At 45.7% G+C, this 14,353-nt stretch overlaps 1 protein-coding gene across 1 annotated transcript in view; it reads right to left on the bottom strand.

The window, feature by feature from the left end:
• The window catches only part of myo15b (myosin XVB), a 54,935-nt gene that overhangs the window by 18,637 nt on the left and 21,945 nt on the right, over nt 1–14,353 (bottom strand). Inside the window, exons 26-43 of the mRNA XM_056296688.1 lie at nt 14,279–14,338; nt 13,526–13,583; nt 13,234–13,358; nt 12,916–13,011; nt 11,658–11,893; nt 10,954–11,123; nt 10,762–10,834; nt 10,446–10,628; nt 10,159–10,268; nt 9,122–9,189; nt 5,827–5,911; nt 4,694–4,726; nt 4,486–4,551; nt 3,363–3,472; nt 1,783–2,055; nt 1,413–1,491; nt 542–655; nt 176–338 (exon numbers count right to left, since the gene is read on the bottom strand). Of these exons, the coding sequence (XP_056152663.1) occupies nt 176–338; nt 542–655; nt 1,413–1,491; nt 1,783–2,055; nt 3,363–3,472; nt 4,486–4,551; nt 4,694–4,726; nt 5,827–5,911; nt 9,122–9,189; nt 10,159–10,268; nt 10,446–10,628; nt 10,762–10,834; nt 10,954–11,123; nt 11,658–11,893; nt 12,916–13,011; nt 13,234–13,358; nt 13,526–13,583; nt 14,279–14,338 (2,102 nt within the window). The remainder of the gene's footprint in view (nt 1–175; nt 339–541; nt 656–1,412; nt 1,492–1,782; nt 2,056–3,362; nt 3,473–4,485; nt 4,552–4,693; nt 4,727–5,826; nt 5,912–9,121; nt 9,190–10,158; nt 10,269–10,445; nt 10,629–10,761; nt 10,835–10,953; nt 11,124–11,657; nt 11,894–12,915; nt 13,012–13,233; nt 13,359–13,525; nt 13,584–14,278; nt 14,339–14,353) is intronic.

The following is a 14,353-nucleotide window of genomic DNA, read 5'->3' as shown; positions in this document are numbered from 1 at the left end:
ACCAATCAAATGTAAAAGGGAAGAAAGAGACTGAAAAGTCTATTTTGACTTTCTACAATAAACTGTCTTTGTAAATAGGAAAAGAAAAAAACTATTTTTTTCTATCAATTTTCATTTAGCGTGTTAAGCATTTCAGTGATGAACTACACTTACAGTACAGCTTTTTGTAACTGACCTCACGGGCTCAAAGGGTTTGGGCTGTACAGTGGGTCGACTGTTGTACATTCGAATGATTTCTCTGATGTTGGAAGTGGGTTCAGGCTTGGGATGGGTGAGAGGGGCAGAAGTGGGTTTTGGTGGAGCAGCCTCTTTCATGGGTGGTGAGGTTGGGTGTCTTACTATGGGGAGGTGGGGAGGAGGAGAACAACAAAAAGAGAAAATGAATTAACCAACAATGCCTTGCAGGCTGATATCTGTGGATCTCTACCTTTCTCACTACAACTTAGAGAGGAGGGGCACATATGCAGGATATTCTGGATGTTACCAATGTTCTCTTCTTCGGATGCCCTCAAAGCTCTTCAATCTGGGTTCATGTTCTTACCCTCAGGCTTTGGGGCTGTAGAGGGTGGTGGGGGCGGAGGTGAGGGGGAGCGCTTTCTAGGTGGCGTAATGCGTTGAGGCTTTGGAGGTTTGTCTGTGGATCGATGTAGATAACCTGGAGAACGAAGGAACAGGAGAATGAGGAAGAGAAGATATGGGATCATTGTCTTAAATTTGTAATTGGAAGTAGACCACGTATTGACTGCACATTTTCAAGCGAGTAGCAAACATCACATAAGATACACACAATATCCTGAATGGACGCTTAACACTGACACTGCAGAATAGACGCTTTTGCATCAGTTCAACAGAGCTCATCTGAATCATGTTTTTAGTCAACCAACAACCCAGAAAAGCAAGCTGACACATCAGAAGCACTTGAAAATGTTTATCAAAATACAGATTTGTTTGAGCAGGTTAAAGGTGATCAAGCACATCTTACTTGCATCTCTGTGAGTAATCCTACCTCAAATGAAACTGCATGGGCAATACACCAAGTGACAGAATACAAGGAAGAGGCCAAGAGAGAACAGTAGTGGAGATGCAGAAAAAATGTATTTTGTCAATTTTCTTGCCAATGGGGATGGTAATGTTGATATAAAAAAAAACACACCATCTTAACATTTTACAATAGCATATATTTTCCGATTCACTCACTCACAAACATTTTTTGAGGGATCGCAACTCCTCCCATGCCCCAAGTCTACACAGATTGTACAGCTCAACATCAGTTTGTGAGTGAGTGAGTTTGAAGCCAGGTTCATGAGGTGCTTTGCATCTAAAAACACTAAAACTTTTTATCAAAGTAAAGATCGAATGAAAAGCTAAGGAAGGCTAAAGAGATGCAAGCTGCTATTCAGTGCCAAACTCACCAATCTTCTGGAAATATTCCCTCTTCTCTCGGAACGACTCCAGCTGGGCTGGATCGGTGAGGTCTACTTCTTTTTCTGGCTGTGAAGGAAGTGCGCATTAGTATGCAATGAGCTACCACAACAACACAGGAACACATTCTCTGCTTATGGCAACACATAACACCCAGGGTAATAAATAAACAAACTGAACACATATTCTCATGCAAGAATGCACATAAAACAAATGACATACTAAAACGTGTTATCATTCACCGATATCAGTTTACATAAACAAGGCATTTGACTTCTGGAATAAGTACAACTGCAAGACACAGCAGGACCTTGGGTGTGATGAGAGCGTGCATGCTTACATGCATGCATACACACACACCTCTGGCTCATAGTGCTGGTGTTTTGGGGTGCGTTTGGGTGAGCGCTTTTTGTTGGACCGGACCCGTGGAGGTGAGGGGGGCGGAAGGGAAGGTGAAGGGGAGCGTGAAGGGGAGCGTTGCCCCGAGCGTCGTCCAGACGGACGTCTCCGCTCCCTCTGCTGCTCCTGGGTCTGCTGCCTCTGCTGCTCCTGGATCTGCTGCCTCTGCTGCCTCTGCTGCTCTTGGGTCTGCTGCTGGGACAATGTCATGGCCTGAAGGGTCATCTGCTGAGCCTGGGGAGGAGGGAATGAGGAGGAAGAGGAGGGAAATTAATAACATAAGAAGTGAGGAGTAAAGCAGAGAGAAGGAAAAGGGAGAAAGTCTACAAAATCTATATAATTTGAATAACTGATTTGAATCTGTGTTTTGTTTTATTTATTTAAATCTTTTCGGCTATGTAATTACTTAAGATTCTACCTTTTTTATCAAATTGTTAAACACTGACTCTTTGTTGAAAACTTGTCATTCTCCTAATGGATTTAACACTTCCTGTTTGTCTGTCACAGATGAGCCAACAATGATTCCCCATCGAGGTTCCACTCAAACAGATGAGAGTTCAACACTTCCTGTGTTGCTGGATGCGGAAAATTCTAGGCTGGTGAGGTTTCTCGAACCCATCTTAAAAAATTTTTTTAGAAAAAAAGTGTTCCAGGAGCTGGTATGGTGTCTTGTTCAAAGACACTTCAATGGGCGTCCGGGTAGTGTAGCGGTCTATTCCGTTGCCTACCAACACGGGGATCGCCGGTTCGAATCCCTATGTTACCTCTGGCTTGGTCGGGCGTCCCTACAGACACAATTGGCCGTGTCTGCGGGTGGGAAGCTGGATGTGGGTATGTTTCCTGGTCACTGCACTAGTGCCTCCTCTGGTCGGCCGGGGTGTCTATTCAGGGAGGAGGGGGAACTGGGGGGAATAGCGTGATCCTCCCATGCACTACGTCCCCCTGGGGAAACTCCTCACTATCAGGTGAAAAGAAGCTGCTGGGAACTCCACATGTATCAGAGGTATGTGGTAGTCTGCAGCCCTCCCTGGATCGGCAGAGGGGGTGGAGCAATGACCAGGATGACTCAGAAGAGTGCGGTAATAGGCTGGATACAATTGGGGGGAAAAAGGGGAAAAAAATCCCCCCCCAAAATAAAAGTGTCTTGTTCAAAGACACTTCAACAAGACAGCTGATCGTTGACACAAAAAGCTTTAACCCAGGCCTTCTAATTCAGAGACAGCCTGTCTGCTATAAGCCTCCTTGTGACTACTATACACATTTATGTGCCTACTATACACATTTATGTGGGCTCAAATAGTATTTTCACTACCTCCTTAACAAAACTGTTTCTGTTTAACAGTGCCACAGCTTTCAGATGCAAAACTAATGACTCGACCGAGTGTCAGCATAGCAGTGTAATGTAAGCGACATGAAATGTACGGCATGATCGAGCCTCTGACTAGCGATTGCTGATTGTGATTTGTTTTCATGGCTCATTTCGTGGCATTTTGTAGCGTTTTCGTTGAAACTTATGAGAAAGTTTATCTGCGAGTTCTCACCATCAAAACGGCCTGCTGGTTGATAAGGGCCTGCTGTGTCGCCGCCATCTGCACAGGATCAACAGCAGGTGGAGAGGGTATGGCAGCTTGGGGCATCATCATGGCTGGTCAGGAAGCAAATAATGACATGTTCATGCGGGACTTGGCGTTTTTAAAACACTGAATATATTCTACATTTATGATGGTTTGAAATTGGTCCTTGGGAAACCACAGTGCTACTGGTTTTCTAACCCGTCAGATAGTTAAATTACATTCACCTGTTCTGTCAGGTATTTTTAGCCAACTCATGCAGGGTTTATTATTTGCAGCACAACAAGTGTTGTGCTGCAAATAATAAAACCATCAAGGCCCAGGGACCATGGCCCTGCCTGGAGCTGTGCCTGAAGACGTAACACCAAGGGCGGTCTGACAGGATGCGGAAGCGGGGCAGGCTAAGCTAACTGCTAGCCCATGCAGACAGGCAGTTCCGATAACACCGAGGGCAGTCTGGCGGTGACCTCGCCTAGCCTTGACTGTGTTTTTAGTGTCGTTGTGTGGAGTGCGGGGAGGTGTGACAAAGGTGTCTGGCTGGGAAAGCTAGCGTTGGATCAGTTGAGGGCGCTTGGTCTTCTGCGTCCTGTGGGCCCAAGGACCACGGCCCTGACCAGAGCTGCACCTGAAGAGGTAATACCGAGGGCGGTCTGACAGGACGCAGAAGCGGGGCAGGACACTAAGTTAACCGCTAGCCCATGCAGACTGGCAGTTCCGACAGTCATCCTGGCTGGGGTTCATTCTCCTGGACAGTGATTTTTTTTGTTTTGTTGTTGTTTAGTTTAAATATATGTGTTAGTTTGGATATATGTGTTCTTGTAGTGTTTGGATGTGTTTTTGTCTCTGTGTTGCACTGCTGTGGGCTGGGGGAAATGGTGTTTTGTTTCATGTGTGCAAGTGCATGAAATGAAATGACAAATAAAGTGTTTCTAATTCTGATTCTGAAGTGAATGTCTTTAACTACCTGGCAGGACAGAAATCCAGCGGTGCTGGTGGTACCCGAGGACCAATTTGAAAATCACTGATGTACTCTATGCCAGAGAGAATTTACAAACTGGAATGACAAAATGTGGGATAGAGTATGTGGAAGGATTACATGGCATGGCTGGCATCATGGGAGTGGCACCATATCCGGGCATGACAGGGGTGACTGGCATTCCTTGAAAAATTAAAACACAGAGTTTGTCTCCAGCCTCTTACAATTAGCATGCAATTGATTAAAGGTGTGGCAATCTAGCATCATGAAACGAAAGTATAAAATAATCGAAACCAGAGCAAATAAATTTGCCCCTATCACTTACCCACTGAATAGCCTGGCATTGTCATAGGGACACCTGTAAAAATGCAAACATTGATTTTAATTACAAGAAACCTTTAGTACCCTGAAAGACCTTGGGGGGGGGGGGGGTAGCGGTTAGACTGTCAGGATAATCCTGGTTAGGCTTTGACTGACAACCAGAGGAACGCTTGTATCCGGATCCCAGAAACGATCCCGCACATCGTGGGAATTTTACCCCAACTTCCCCAGGTGCCAATACTTCCAGTCTGTGCAACATGGGCAACAAAATGCCAAATTTCTGTTCTAACCAAGGATCAATGAAATATAACTGAACAGGGGTCCGCAGTGGTGTAGCGGTCTAAGCATCGGCTTTGTGTCGATGCAGTTGCCCACTGGGGACTGGGGTTCGCGCCCCGGTCTCGTCAGATCCGACTATGGCCGGACTCGATGAAGCAGCAATCATTGGCAACGCTGTCTTCGGGAGGGGGTGGAGTCGGCTTGTGTTCGTCACGTGAATGCGTCTCTGGGTGTGTCGGAAAAAACAGTGGTTCGGCCTGGAGTCGCCTTGTCACGAAAGTGGGGAGGCGGTCTCCTTCGAGATTGCCAGACGGAGAGATGCAGTTGGCGAACGCATGCAGTACGAGGGTGGGTGTTTGAATTAAAATAGGGATCGATTGGCCACTAAATTGGGAGAAAAAGGGAAAAATCAGAAATAAATTTATTAAAAAAAGAAATATAACTGAACAAAACAACAGCTGAAAAGTTTTACAAACATGTCACATATCTACCATTTTGGAATACAACAATCAAGTAACACTCTGCCCTTATGATTTATAACAAAGTTATCCCACAATCTGACTGTTAGCACGAAGGCAAAGTTGAAGTTATAGCTCATTATAAGACTATTTGACAAAAAAAAGTAACATTATTAAAAATAGTTATTTGTGTTTATGACATATTGGCTTACCTATTTTAGGTGGCAACAATATTTTCCTTCAGTGATATGTAAGATTTTGTAATAAAAATTGTGACTAAGGAAAAAGATGTGGACTGTATAGAAGAAATTAGAAAATGGGGGGGGGATAGACAGACAGACAGGCAGACAGAGACAGAGAAGTAAGTAAAAGAGTAAAACAAGAGAATAAGTCTTCCTACCCCCTCCATACATTCCAGGCTGCATGGGCCCCATTCCACCTCCTCCTCTCATCCTCCGGTTCAACATGGCTATTCTCTCCATATCCTACACACACACACACACACACACACACACACACACACACACACACACACACACACACACACACACACACACACACACACACACACACACAGTCTCAAGTTAATTAATTACTATTAGTATCCAACTCTAATTAACTAAAGTATGGTCTTTTGTCAGCATTCTGCAGGAAGATGAATATTATGTCTCTCAGTGTCCCAAACCTTTGACCTCATTAAGGTTGTTTTCACATTGGGGCTGACTGTTGGAGTTGAAAACTGAGCTTATTTGTCTAATTGGTTTTTTGGTTTTTTTTTTTGGTTCTTTTTTGTATTTTTCAGTAATTGTCGGTCTGGTTTCACGTAATGTAAATTCTACCAAACTTTTATTATGTAATAGTGCGCAATGTCAGTCACTGTCGTGTCCACTATTCACTTCTGCTAACTGGACTGCTTTCATACCATTTACATGTCACTGTACTGGCTTCACCTGGGGTCCCAGATGAAAACTATGTAATTAACCGGATGGGTTAGATCATATCAAGGTAGGATGTGATTATGATGATGTCCCATATCTTTCAGTGTCAGTTTGTTTCTCCAGGAGCTAATGACCACACCTCATATAGACTGCGATAACAGACTTGTATGTATGTGTGTGTGTGTGTGTGTGTGTGTGTGTGTGTGTGTGTGTGTGTGTGTGTGTGTGTGTGTGTGTGTGTGTGTGTGTGTGTGTGTGTGTGTGAGCACCACCCTCTTTGACAATGCAGCCCAATCCATTGGCTTCAAAACCAAGAAACACCAGGACTGGTTTGATGACAATGCCGGAACGATCTCCACCCTCCTGGACAACATGCATAAGGCACACAGAGCTGCCCTCAGCAACCCACTATCCCAACCTCTCAAGAAAAAATGGCAAGACCTCCGCTCTGAGGCCCAAGCAACTCTGCGGAAACTGCAAAATGAGTGGTGGATTTTGAAAGCCAACGAAATCCAGGCTCATGCAGACAGGAACGACATGCATGGTTTCTATGATGCAGTTAAGGCCATCTATGGCCCCAGAAACTGCTCCCTGACACCCGCTAGGTCTGCTGATGGAACAACTCTCATCAAGGATCAGGCCCTGTTAGTGGAGCGGTGGGCCGAGCATTTTAACACCCTGCTCAACCAGCCCACCCCAGTGGACTCAACAGTACTGGCAGAACTCCCTCAACAGCCTACCTTGCAAGACCTAGACCTCCCACCATCTTTTAAAGAAATCCTACATGCAGTCAAGACCCTAAAAAACAACAAAACCCCTGGACCTGATAATATTCCAGCTGAAATCCTCAAGGAAGGAGGCTACCTCTGTACGAGGACACTGTATCTCTATATCCTTGAGGTGTGGCGTCGCGAGTGTGTCCCCCAACAGTGGAAAGATGCCAACATTGTGGCCATTTATAAAAACAAAGGCGACAAATCCATCTGCTCCAACAGTAGAGGTATTTCACTGCTGGCCATTGCAGGAAAGGTCCTAGCCAAGATCATGCTCCGCAGACTAACACTCGCAATAGCCGAACAGGTCATACCAGAGTCACAATGCGGCTTCCGAAAGGATAGAGGGACCATTGACATGATCTTTGTGACACGCCAGCTCCAGGAGAAATGCAGAGAACAGCACAAGGATTTATACATAGCATTCATAGACCTCTCAAAGGCATTTGATACAGTTAACCGGGCCCTGCTGTGGCAAGTCCTGAAGAAATTTGGATGTCCACCCAAGTTTCTTACCATTCTTGGACAGTTTCACTCAGGAATGATGGCCCGAATAGTAGTGGGGAACTGCAGTTCTGAGCCCTTTGGTGTGCAGACTGGAGTCAGACAAGGCTGTGTGCTAGCCCCAGTCCTGTTCAATATCTTCTTAGTCTCTGTTACAACACTGCTACGAAGGAGGCTGGAGAAGCAGGCTGGAGTCACCATTGACTTCAGGCTTGATGGTAACCTATTTAACATCAGGAGGTTTCAGGCAACCACCAAGTTGACCTCTGAGACCATTATTGAGCTACAGTATGCCGACGATTGTGCCCTGGTAGCTCACACACCAGAAGCTCTACAAAACACTCTGTCGGCAGTTGTAACTGCATATAGGAGAATGGGACTGGTTATTAACACCCAAAAGACAGAGGTAATCTGTCAGTTGACTGCCGGCCTCCCAAACCACCCAACAACCTTCACAGCAGAAGGGCAACAACTGGCCACTGTTCCTGCCTTCAAATATCTGGGAAGTATGCTATCCGACACCTGCAAAATAGACGATGAGATTCAGCACCGCCTCAAACAAGCCTCAACATCTTTTGGCCGTCTAAGGAGAAGGGTTTTCCAAAACAGCAACCTCAATCTCCACACTAAAGTGCTTGTTTACAAAGCAGTGTGCATCCCCACACTACTCTATGGATGTGAGGCATGGACCATCTACAGCCACCATCTCAGAAGCCTGGAGGCCTTCCATGTAAAATGTCTCCAGAGGATCCTTGGCATTACTTGGGAGGACAGAGTGGCACACACAGAGGTGTTGGAGCGGGCAGGCAGCTGCAGCGTGGAGTCTACCCTAAAACACCATCAACTCAGGTGGCTTGGGCATGTTATTCGCATGCCCAGCGAACGACTCCCACGAAAAGTCCTTTACGGCCAACTACGCCTTGGTCAACGCACTGCTGGTGGGCAGAAGAAGCGGTTCAAAGACCAAATGAAGACCACACTAAAAAGATGTCAGATCAACCCCTCTTCTTTGGAGGAACTTGCTTTCTGCCGCACAACCTGGCGCTCTCACATCTCAGAGGGAGTGAAGTACATGGAAAACCAGCGCACACAACACCGTGTAGCAAAGCGTGCAAAGAGGCATGCTCGCAAAGCTACCACTACCCCCTCCAGCACCACTTTTACATGCCCGGTCTGCAACCGCAGCTGTGCATCCAGGATCGGACTATTCAGCCACCAAAGGACCCACAAATAGAAGAAGATGGTCATCATCGGGCACGATGGACAACCAGCAAGCAAGCAAGCAAGTGTGTGTGTGCGCGCGCGCACACGACATGCACACGCAGTCGAAAAACCCAATGACTTCTCCAAATCGGTAACAAGATACAACAGGAGATATATGATCCATCAGTCACAGGAGCCATTAACCACCAAGTTTAATGAGTCTGAAAAGGTGAAATTTTCACAAACAGATTTAAAAAGATGAAATGAAAATACTGACCGGAGGTCCTTGGTCCAGCACAGGATCAAAAAGGTCATCCACGTAAGCATCCATCTGTCGACCACGGCCTTAAAACAGCGGAAAACGAGGAAAAGTTCATTAAATTGAAAATTGATTTTGGGGGGGGGGGCGGCATATGCACAGTCAGCTGAATGAGTCACTGGCTGAATTTAATGCTGAAATCTGGAATTTTTCATTCATGAATTGTTTTTTTTTATCCAACTTCGGCCATGGAGTCAGACTGCATAATAAAAGCTGGCATCTTTACCATGGCTGGAGACAATCTCCATTTACCGTTGTTGACATTTTTGATTGGGTAGGACAAACGCTGGCGCAGCAGGAAATAGGTTCCTACTCAAAAAGGAAAAAAGATTGCAATGCGACGACAATGTGGCGATGCTTCCGGTTGGACGGAATCCGGTAAACAGCAGACGGCAAACCAGAAGTCATTACTGTGGATGAGAGCAGGATGGTAAAATCAGATGACACTGGCAAATTATGCCGACAACAGCAACGGCAGACAGCACTGCTGTCCAAAGTTAAAATGTTTTAAATTTTTGTCATCCTCCACGGCAGAATTTATAACCACATATCACGTAGCACATCACAAAACAGAAAAGGTGGATAACATTTTTTTTTTAACTGTCATGCCGTTCTGTCGTGCACTTTGTGGTTTTTTCTGTTCCAGTTTGCCAACTGCCGTTTACCATCTCCTGGATTCCATGTGAATGCACCCTTACATAAGATTGCCTTTGTTAGCTTTGGTCTGAGGATGCCATTTTTACAAGGGTGGGAACTGTTTACTTCTGAGCTGATGTCACACAAGCCACAATGGTTGTTACACCTTGTTTGTAGTTCCCACTGCCAGAGGGAAATCACGGATTTCAGCTTTAATAAACAGCAATGATTGAAAATTCGTTCATAATTGGTCAAGTAAACCAGTATTCTCTGGGCATATTCTCCTGGAACACCAAACAGACCAAGTGGACACTTTGCTATGACTGTACTCTACAAGTATGAATGGGATGAAAGCCAACCTTCTGATGGATAACCTCTTCCCCAGGGGGCATCATCAAAAGAAGGCAGGCCAGGAGCTTGCATAGACGGAGCTGGGGGGATGAAGTCATCAAAGTCTGCTGTTGGTATCCTTGAGAGAAAGAGAGAGGGGAGAGAGATATGAATGAAGGTGATGACGGTGTGTGTTTGTGTGCTGTGTGTGTGTTGTATCTGCATGAACTTGTGGTGTGCATGTCTTTGAGCCTTCCACGATGACAAGTGAGTAAAAATACCAATGGTTTGTGTAACTTATGGGCCCTTGCACTACCTGTTGCCACTGCTGCTAAAGAGGTAGTCAGTCTGTGCGGAGGAGGGGGTCTCTGACAGTGGCAGACTTTCAGCCTCAACTCCAGCTAGGAGATCCATGACAAGGTCACTGCCAGCCAAGTCTGACCAGCTGTCATCAGCTAAAAGAGAGACAGACCAGCCCTGTGGAGCCTCTGACACGCCTCTGTGGCACAGAGAGAAAGTATAGTAAATACACACGAAAATATGGGATGTGATAAAGCACTAGAAAATATTGAGGATTGTCATTTGTTTTTCTTTGAATATATGGCAGATTACACTCAGATGTGGATGGCTACCTGAAAAGTAGCAGCCATGAAGCCAGCTGCTCTCCTGTGGTCCAAGACTCCACCTCCGCTGTTAGCATCTCATCTGCAAACACACATTTCTTACAGTGCTCACATCTTTGTTATGCGCCACTTAGTTTATGAGCAAAGTGATAGACAGATGTTAACAGTGATCACAATGAGGGTAATCAGCTTTTGACCCACCTGTAAAGGTGTGTACATCCAGCACCATCTTGCCCCTCCTCTGATTGCTGGTCCACTCCAGCTGGGTCGGGGGGTACACACGGACAGCTGGAGCGGGAAGCTGGAGAGACGTCAGTAGTTTGTGTTGGCACAGAGAGCGGTACTCCCCCGGACCACAGTCGGAGACATACCTTGATGGAAAATGGAGAGAGAAACACACATTGCCCCAACACCAATAAAAACTCAATTGATAGATCCATAGATAGACAGATAGACAGATAGATAGATAGATAGATAGATAGATAGATAGATAGATAGATAGATAGATAGATAGATAGATAGATAGATAGATAGATAGATAGATAGATAGATAGATAGATAGATAGATAGATAGATAGATAGATAGATAGATAGATAGATAGATAGATAGATAGATAGATAGATAATTATCATGCTCAAGGAAGAAATTATTCTCCACAGCAAGTGCAAGTTACACAGAAATACAGATGAGGGAACATCAAACACAGCACACTTTAACCACACAGCACTCAAATACAGAGCAAGAGACAACCCCCCCCCCACACACACATTTACAAATGCAATCGGATACACCTAGTCAAAACTCACTCACATGCCGATAAACGGGTGCGCAAACAAGGATGAGAGTATGATGGCGCAACTAGTCCCCTCCCTCTGTGAGCCCGCACGAACGTTAGCCCACTTACTTCAGCAGGGGTTTGTCCAGTGATGGCGAGGGGCTGAAAGCGCTGAGGCAGCAGGCCAGTAGCAGCCAGCCCCGCAGGGTGCTCTCCTCCTCTCTGCCGCCCCAGGTCTGGTAGGCCAGCTGTGCCAGGATCTCGTCCTGCAGTGCCGGCCTACTCTGGCCCTTCTCCACAATGTAGTTCCCCAGCATCTGCTCCTGCCAGCCGCTGAGGTCAGACTCACATGTAAAACGCAAGATCTGAAGAGGGAAGACATCGGCAGTGAAGGATCAAAACAGGACTGGAATGATTTGCACTCGGTTCCTTTCTCCCTTGCATTGAAAATATCACAACATGTCTGACAATCCAGAAGATTTACTTGGAGTAGTTAGGCTGGGAACCAACAGGTACCTCCCGATTTGATATTACAATGTTATTTTGGAGTCAATTCAATGCATAATGTCATTTTCTTTAACATTACACAATTATGAATATTGCGATTCTATTGAATATGATATATTTCATTACCTGATCTCATCTTATCTTGTATTATGAATTATAATTTCTTAAGCCACCATCTCCTCTTATCCACAGTAAAATGTGAAAACTGCAGTAATCCAAAGAACATGTACAACAAAATGCATGCCAGTATCCGGCTTGGTCGGGTGTCCCTACAGACACAATTGGGCATGTCTGCGGGTGGGAAGCCGGACGTGGGTTTGTGTTCTGATCGCTGCACTAGCGCCTCCTCTGGTCGGTCGGGGCGCCTGTTGAGGGGGGAGGGGGAACTGGGGAGAATAGCGTGATCCCCCATACGCTACGTCCCCCTGGGGAAAGTCCTCACTGTCAGGTGAAAAGAAGCGGCTGGCGACTCCACATACCAGAGGAAGCATGTGGTAGTCTGCAGCCCTCCTCAGATCGGCAAAGCGGGTGGAGCAGTGATCGGGACAGCTCGGAAGAGTGGGGTAATTGGAAAAGGGGGGGGTGCATGCCAGTGTGCTTCTCGGAATAGACAGTCAATTCAAATTCACAAATTCAGAGACATAGAAATCATGACGTCAAACCTCTTCACAGCATTTGTTCATTGTGTATAGACAGTTCAATGGTGCAATTTGGGGGAAACGTTGCGATATTAAAATTGTCACGGCTTGAATCACAATTTTGCACCAAATTGTTGTTTTTTTTTCTGTCTAACCCAATGGAATAACCATTCCACCACATTGTCTTATATCAAATAGCACCATTTGTTGAGTGTATTTTGGTAAATCTGGGTCCAACTGACCAGTTTGTGAATCTCCAGAGCAGTGTGGGCATCCTCTGGCTGCAAAGGGGTAAGAGGTCTCTGGAGACAATGACCCAGAGGCTGGCACCATGATTCCTGAGGATGAGAGAAATACATTTAGGTGTGCAGCTTGTCAAGAGACAGGGATAAACAATAAAAAAGTACATAAAAAACACATGAAAATAAACATTGTGATGAATTGTGAGTGAGGTGATAAGGGCTTTACAATGTGGAACATAGTTCCAATTATGAATGCTTGTTTGAGTTTGTGTGCGTGTGCGTGTGTGTGTGTTTTCTTGACTCTCCTAGTTTCTGTACCTTCAGTTTGAACTTGGCATACTGAGAAAATGGGTAGCTGTCTATATCCAGAGGTAACGAGAGTCTGTGTTCAGCCTTCACCTGTGGAGGCGCAACCTCGGTGACCCCTGAGACGTGCTGCCGCCCTGGTGGAAAAGAGGATGAACTACAATGACAAACTGACAACCCATAGCAAGTTGACAGTGTTATATCCGTTGGTCTCAAGAGTGGTTAAGGAAGGTTTGGCTAGTGCACAGTACAAAGATCGTATCTGATCCACCAAGCAGCCCTTCATTTAATTCTTACTGCTCACCAGCTGCACTGCGTAGTCTGGCCGAGAGCTCGGCTGGGATCGCCAACATACCCACATCCTAACAGGGAAATAAGATTAAACAAATATTGGAACATTTTATCAGGCAAATATGAGAGTTTGTTTGTTTTTCTTTTTCTTTTTTATCAGAGATATGAATCCCAAGAGGAAGTTGACTTTTTGGTGGCCCAAAGGCAAATAAGGTTATTTTCAGTTATGATAGCATGGCATTAGAAATGATGTACATTTTTTGGGGGGTGGTTTTTTTCCCCCTTTTCTCCCCAGTTGTATCCAGCCAATTACCCCACTCTTCCAAGCTGTCCCGATCTCTGCCCCACAGCCTCTGCCGATCCAGGGAGGGCTGCAGACTACCACGTGCTTCCTCCAATACATGTGGAGTCGCCAACCGCTTCTTTTCACCTGATAGTGGGGAGTTTCACCAGGGGGACGTAGTGCGTGGTAGGATCACGCTATTCCTCCTAGTTCCCCCCCAACCCACCCGAACAGGCGCCTCGACTGACCAGAGCAGGCACTAGTGCAGAGACCAGGACACATACCCACATTTGACTTGGCAAATTGTCTGTAGGAACGCCCGACCAAGCTGGAGGTAACACGGGGATTCTAACCAGCGATCCCCGTGTTGGTAGGCAACGGAATAGATGTGATGTACATATTTGAGATCGATTTGTGTAATACAAGATCAAATTCAGATTGATAGTGTCATCTAATTAAGTATCATCGTAGATAAACCCTTACCATTCTTGGGGTGACGGACTTAGTCTTGGCTACCTTCACCTTGTTCCTCTCGCTGTATTCCTGAAGTTGAACAAG

Source organism: Lampris incognitus, chromosome 17 (assembly GCF_029633865.1).
Source record: "Lampris incognitus isolate fLamInc1 chromosome 17, fLamInc1.hap2, whole genome shotgun sequence".
NCBI classification, from domain to species: Eukaryota; Metazoa; Chordata; class Actinopteri; order Lampriformes; family Lampridae; genus Lampris; species Lampris incognitus.
Note: the sequence above shows the minus strand (reverse complement) of the source record. Positions and strands in the feature narration are given on the sequence as shown.